Source organism: Egretta garzetta, unplaced genomic scaffold (genome assembly GCF_000687185.1).
Source record: "Egretta garzetta isolate BGI_Z169 unplaced genomic scaffold, ASM68718v1 scaffold257, whole genome shotgun sequence".
Lineage (NCBI taxonomy): Eukaryota > Metazoa > Chordata > Aves > Pelecaniformes > Ardeidae > Egretta > Egretta garzetta.
The window spans coordinates 263,187-270,480 of NW_009260344.1; the positions used below are offsets into that span (position 1 = coordinate 263,187).

Consider the following 7,294-nt stretch of genomic DNA (forward strand, 5'->3'; position numbering starts at 1 on the left):
AGCATTAGTAAATCATTATTGTCTTGACTAATAGTTAATTTTATTATTTCTTTCGCTCATTGGAAATGTGCTTGCATTGTGGATGGGGTGGGCAAACTCTTGGTCAGGCTCAATTTCACGATTGCAGTAAGCTAAAATATCTTATGCAGGTGTGAGAGCAGAGAGAAGGGGAAGAGAAAGGGTTATTAACATCTTTTGTTAGGTAAGAAACCTGTGCCTGAAGTTGTGCTGCCTTAAAAATCCTAGCAATAAGAGAGGATATTTGTGCTTCTTCAGAACTTGGTCTGCTTTCTGCAGATTAAGGTGACTTTCTGTTCTATTAGAGAATAGATAAAAATTCATGTCATGTTAAATTTAGGATGTCAGCTATATTGAATTGAGATAATTAACTGTCCAAACAAGTGGAGCAACATTGAGAATTGGATGAAGGTGGAGGCTTAGTTTTCACAGCTGTCTGGTTGCTGTAGTGCTCAGGGAGTCTAAAATAGGGATGTGCTTCCCTGGGGAGTTGAATTTTCTCTCAGATGTATTTTTGCTTGGTAAATACAGCCACTGAGGTTTGTGCACTTGGAGTTTGCAACTCATTAGTGTTAAAAAGAAACAAAGGGAAACCCAAAATACCCCTCAGAACCTGGAGAAAACTGCTCATCACAGCTCACTTTTTTTCAGGAGGAATTTAGCTTACAATCATATGCTAAAACTACTGCATGGGGGAGCTAGGTTAGTCAAACCTTCACAATTGCCAGAAGTCTCAGCTAGGTTGCATACAAAATTGCTTTGCACTACACTAAAGAATTGTACAGAAATGATCCCAATAAAACCTTATGCCTCTTATTTTGCAAGTGTGTGTATGCTGAACAGTGTCTGTAAGTAGCAATACAGTAGGAGAATAGATTAGGGTTACAAAAGCAAAGCTGAAGCATGACTTGAGTTTATGTTGCAGTTAAGGGCAGGAATGGAAGATACTAACCACTGAGCACTGTGTAGCCTTGAATCATGAGGCCAAGAGAGACTTCTGAAAACTGTTCACAGGACAGGGAGGACACCCCACCCCAGTGTTCTGTGCTGTCAGCAGAAAGAAAATCCAGTGGAAGCCAAAGGCAGTGAGTGATGGCTGGCTGGTCTTCCTTGCTGGAGAGCTGAGATTCTGTCAAGTGACTTCACTCAAGATGCATTGTCTTCTTTGGTGGCTTTTTGGAAGGTGATCAGTGATGGAGATCTGCAATGCTGGAGGGTTCTGAGGAGAGAGGAATGAGCTGAGAGCACCGATAATGTGCAAGACAGAAGTGGCTCAAGCAAGGAAAAGGGCTGAGGGAGACTGGTAGCTTACTTGAAGAGTTAAGTGCTTACAAGTTGGCGGTATAAAGAGGTTTTAAAACTTATTTTATTTTTGAGTTAGTATCTTTGTAGAGTATATAAGATTTTTACTGTGAAGACAATTTGATTGTCTTGATTAACAAAGGTTAATTTTTAATATGGATTTAACAGTAAGATTAAAAAGACCATCGCCAATCTACCCCCAAAAAAGAGCAATGTATCTGGTCGGGGCATTGGTCCTGGAGAATGTACTTGATTAGTGGCTGGTTGTTGGTAGTACCTGAGTAAGTGATATTAATGTTTAAAAAAAAAAAAAAAAAAAAAAAAAGGTAACACCTAGGGTTTTATACTTCTAAAGAGGACCAGTTGCCAAAAATTAGCTAATTTTTCCAGTAAAAATATTTTACAGTGTTGAAGCCTTGATTTTTATAAGTGCTGCGAAAGGATTGGACTGTTTTACATGGTCATTTTAGAAATGCACTTTCTCTTTTGTGTTTGACTCATAACCTTGAAGCATTAAAATGGTCCACTTTTTTTTTTTTTTTTTTTTGCTCCAGAGGAATACAACATGCTTAGGGGCTGGCCTTTGTCTGTCATGCATTCCCACCATGACAGATTTAGCAAACTGCAGCTGAGAAGTTAGAGTGGTTTGTACTTTCTGCTGCTTGTGCTGGGGAAAAAGCTATTGTTTTCACTGGATCACTGGCATGTTGATTACTCTGATGCCAAAAAGCATATGGTTTTGCTGCTGTTTGTATTTTCAATCAAAGAATGCAGGCAAGAACAAACAGAAATCCTAAGAAAGAGCTTGTTATAGAGCCTCCGCAGCAGTGCAAGGATGCAGGTCCTTGTGAAGTAGAAGTGGAGAGTCCCGTGGTAGTGCTGGTAAGAATTGTTTAAACAAGCTGTGTCTTCCCTTTAATAATTCTAGTTCTGTCTGCCAGTGAAAAACTGCTTAATCTGATGCTAATCAGATTTTCCAGCATTCTTACTTGTGAAGAAGGTGTGTTTAAGATTTAGGTTTCATTCTTTGTGCATTGTCTGCCTCTTTAATTATTTTTTGCTGTTCTGATTTACCAAATCTTTGGTTCTCTTTGAGAGTGACTTTGGAATTTGGTTTTCATACTAGCTGCTTTTCAGTGTCTGTTCTGTTTAGCGTAGCTGTACAGCTCTTTGAACCTAGCATGAAAACTACTTGCCCTTTAAAATACATTTTAGCACCTCTGTTGTTTAACTGCCCAGCATTATCTTTCAATTAAAATATATTTGAACTCTCTAAAGGCTGTGTGTGTAATGGTTAAATTTTACTTAATTGTTCTAAGAACTGTCTAAACAATTCAGGTGTACTTCTGTGAAAGGATCTATTTTTCAATGCTTTCAATTCACATTATTTAGGAATTTAAAGTTTTAAAGTAGCTTCCAGTGAGGGAAAAGGGAATATTTCTGTATGTGGGGGAAGTAATCAAATAAGAACTTTTTTTTAATATTGCTACACACTTAGTTCTGTTGGAATTTTAATAGTACAGCAAGAGAACATAATAAGCAATCCACCAACTCTCTCCAGCTAGAACAATAAACCTTTTCAAATAACAGAGGAGGATTGTTAAAGTAATAACATATCAAAGTATTTCTTTCTACTTCTGTATAGTTCTTACTAAAATTCCAATTTTACATAGTAATATCTCATACTTAATTGCTGAAATGTCTCATCTTTATTTATCTGGATGAGTTTGAACTTAGTGGGAGCTGTGATCTTCAAATTATATTCCCCCCCTACTTGAGCTTTACGCCACACATTTAAGAATTGAACTAAAACATTTTGGCTATCTGTCTTTAGTAATAGACATCTGTAACTTTATGGGAATTGTTACTGTATATAACTGAAAGTTTACATGTGTGTTCGTAAGACAAATTTTCTTTTCCTTTACACTGTTTTCTTTAGTTTCATTCTATTCAGAGCAGTTGTTAGTAAAACGTGGGGGTTTTTGTATGGGTGTGTTCCGATTTCTGGTCCAGATTTTCATCAGTACAATATGAGCTAATCTTGTGTGTGCTTTCCTGCCTTTGGAATGTTTAACTTTATTTAGAACTGTTTTTATTCCCCCATGAATACTCCAAGAGGATATTAGTGTTTCTGCAGATACTTAAAGTACTGCAGTTAGCGTTAGAGTACACCAGCCAGCGTATGTACTTACTTAACAAAAAAAGTATAAAACATAACTGTGTTTACTTATAACCATTTATGAAGTACATACTTGTAATTTTCCAGGTACTACTTAATTTAATGTTCATGGATTAATATACCTCTGGTGTTTGCCCTCCCTTTTTTTCATTTTCACATGAAGTGGGTGCGTTCAAAAGAAAGGTCAATATTTCAAGGGAAGAACACTTAGGTTCCACATAGGTCACATAAAAAATCTTTGCTATCCTTTCCATTGCTATTTTGGTCTTAATCTGTTACATATATAGACAAGTGTGTATATGGTATATAATTATAGATGCTATAATATCCCTTTTTGCTTCTGCTTTTGTCTAGTTTATTGAGGAAAACTAGATGAAATGGTGCAAGCATGCTTTGCACTAAGTGTACTGCTAGGCAGAAAGCAAAAAGTAGGGTGCTGTGTTTCATTTAACACCGATGTTTGGGTCCATTTTTATTTCATTGGGTTGTGATGTTGCAGTAGATTTTTGCTGCCACAGTGAAAGTAGGTATTTTCTCACTGGTATAGGGTCTGGTAAGGTAGTTAAGTAAGACCGATAACGTTGCTAGTTGGTGTAACAAAATGTAAACGGCAGAACTTCTTGTTTTCTGGATTAGAAACCTTAGAATTGTACTAGATAGCCATCCTCATAAGCATTTCAAACAGGAGGCTTCTGGTTTACTCTAGTAATACCTCTCATCGACTGTTGCCTAAAACATTCTTTCCGGTGTGGATGTACTCCTTTTGTGTGGGTAATTATGATGTGACTTACCTAGCACTCAAATTTTTTGAGTATTCTTTATGGAGATGAGACAGAATCAGCTGTCGGGACTTCAAGAAAGCAAAAAGTTTTTAGTATACTAATTTCTTTTAAATGTAGTTCACAGAGAGTCTGCTAAGGTATTGTGGGGACTGAGTATTTATAACTGTAAGCATCCCGTGTGATATTGAAATAATGTTGTTGGATTGAGCACTGTGCCTGAATTAACTTTTCCTGGATAGGTGGGCAGGTTTACAAAAGAAGTCATCTGCTGTTTTCAGTGCCAGTAGGTTAGTACACCTGCTCTCTTGTTTTCCTGCTATTTGAATTAGATTCCGTCAAAACTTTGCTTCTGAGGTTAACAAGCAAGAAGAGCCCTTGGAAAAAGCATTTTGATTTTCTGGGTGGTGCCTCAAAACCTTACTTGGGATGAACTGCTGTTGTGATAACTGTTGTAGAAGTTACCAAATTAGTACATGTGCTGTCCAGTTGCATTTTGATAGTCAGAAGTAGTAACTGCTTATCAAATTGGGTGATGTTTCTGGGACGTTGGAACATCTGGAGGCCATCTTTCTGCTGGGAAATATGCTAGCAGTATAAAATGTAAGGCACCTGAGCTTCTCTGCCCAGCAGAGCACTGCACAAGTCTGATTCTAGCATTAGAAGTTTCTGTGCTGGTAAGAGAACTTCATAGGACCCAGCATGCTTACTTTGCATCTGAAGGTAAAGCAAATCACAGAGGAGGCTAGAAATTAAAGCAACGGGAAATGCATCCATACTAACAACCTGAGGTAAATACTGGCCATACAGAAGGTCTTATAAAGATGTTTGAGCCCTGAAAAGTGTTCTTGTGTTTAAATAGACCTTGACCATCAGTGAAATAGTTCTTGTAAATAGAAGCACGGTGCTTTGTAATTTAGACTGTGTTCACTGAGTTTTGGAAACACCCATTCTCTTCTGTTTCAGCCCCCCGAAGACTTGGGTGAACAACAGAACAAGAGTTTTCAGGCTTTCAGGTTGAACAAAAAAACCCCAACCAAACAGAAAAAGTTAATTACTGTCTTTTGAAGAAATGCTGCAAAAAAAAGCCTGTATAATTGTCTACTCTTTGTATGCCTCACTCTGTGTCTGTAGCCCCAGTAAGCACTTATGGTGTGTGTACGTAAGCATGAGAGCAGGTGACTTAATGAATTTCATTCTTTCAAGTCCTAGAGACTTAAAAGTTTTGAATTTGTCAATGAAATCATATTGTTGCTTAAATGTATGTATAGTGGTAGTTTTTCACATAAACCTATAGCAGCTTATTTCTTCCCACTGCCCAAAAGTTTACATCACAAAGTTAACTGTACCTAAGAAAGGGGATAATGAATAATGTAACATTTGAGAAGAAGCTCTAGGGTACATATAATTTTTTGAACGGATTTTTAAGTTGATTAAAAAATAACACAACCTGGGCAATGTATTTTGAGTTTATTGTGGCTGTGGGACACGAAGATACAGGGAGCTGTTACCCCTGTTTAGGATTCAATAGTTCTTATTTATCCAAAGTGGCTTGCCTTCAGCCAATGTTGAGAAATATGTAATGCCATATATTCATCAACCCATATGCTTTGTTGCCTGATAGTGCATCTAGATCCATTCTACTCTTTATGGGGGATTGTTAATTTGCAGGTGTATGTGCTGAATACATTTTTTTTATAAGGTAAATGTTGTATTGTAACATGAGGCTAACAATACCCAGTGTGCTTAACCTGACCATCCTTTGTTTTGTGAGAAGAGGAAGATAACCTTTGTGTCAATTTAAACATACTAGAAGAAAAAAGTACCATGTGTTTTGTTTTTTTTTTTTCTGTAATATATAATGTAGGCAATCATTGAAATCCTAACTTAAAATTCCTTTTATCTGATGGCTTTTGACACTGCTTGTCCAAGTACGTAAACCATATTCTGGCAGATTAAAATGGTTACTATGTGGGTGTCATGACCGCTGTTTTGAAATGGTTCTTATTCCTGGTAAGTTTCCATACCTATAATATACTGGCAAAAAACAAAGTGGCATGGCAGATACTTTGTTGTTTTATCTTCCTACAAATACAGTGTCAGCTAACTCAAGTGCTGGACCCCACGAAGCCCTATGCTCTTGACATTTTCTTAGATTACGGAAATAAAAAGATTGCTTGTTGCAGATTAATAGGAAAAGTTAAGCCTTTTTTGGAAGACTGACTTTTAGTGCCTGTAAACTTGATTTTGCAGTTTTGACTGGGCTGGGTTTTATCTGTGTCAGCTGGTCCATAAATTGTATTCAACAATAGTGTACCTACCCTGTGTCTTTTCTTTTATATTACATGAAATCATAGACCGGAAAATATCTTTTTTTTTTTTTTTCTGAAGAAGAGCTTGAGAGAGAATCTGCTTCCTTGTGGTGTTGTAGGTTTGGCTAAATGCCAGTGTCAGTGTTCTGTTTATTGTTGTTTTTTTTTTTTTCATATCTGGTTCACACTGATAAAACATCCTCTTCCTTTTGAATCTGAGTAATGACTAAGAAAGAAATGAGTAACACTTTGGAGAAACCTGGGGAAGCAAATTCTTCATTAATTTTTACAGAAGTGATATTTCTGCAGATCAGGTACTTTACTGATTAAATAGGAAGATGATGTGGTTTTCTGATACCACTAACTACCTCTGTGTTCCAGTGACTTAGGCGGGGGGGTGTGTATATTCAGGGTCTCAGCTCCAGGGAGCTTTAGATTCTTTAAAAGCTTCTAAGGAGGGAGGATTCTTTTCTAATCTTGTGTTTACAGCATGTAAGCAAAATGTGAGCAAGGCTTACCTCTCTCCTCACCCCTCCTGAGTTGATGGACCACATGTGGGGGACCAAGAGGGTAAAACCCCTCCCACTGTAAGAGAAGATCAGGTTTGTGACCACCTGAGGAACCTGAACACACATAAGTCCATGGGACCTGATGAGATGCATCCCAAAGTCCTGAGGGAATTGGCCAATGTAGTTGCCAAGCCA

The 7,294-nt window shown here is 37.4% G+C and overlaps 1 protein-coding gene across 1 annotated transcript in view; it reads left to right on the forward strand.

Moving 5' to 3' along the window:
* Positions 1–2,088: 2,088 nt before the first annotated feature.
* Positions 2,089–7,294, forward strand: part of DOCK9 (dedicator of cytokinesis 9) — a 107,847-nt gene continuing 102,641 nt past the window's right edge. Inside the window, exon 1 of the mRNA XM_035898113.1 lies at positions 2,089–2,202. Within this exon, the coding sequence (XP_035754006.1) occupies positions 2,089–2,202 (114 nt within the window). The remainder of the gene's footprint in view (positions 2,203–7,294) is intronic.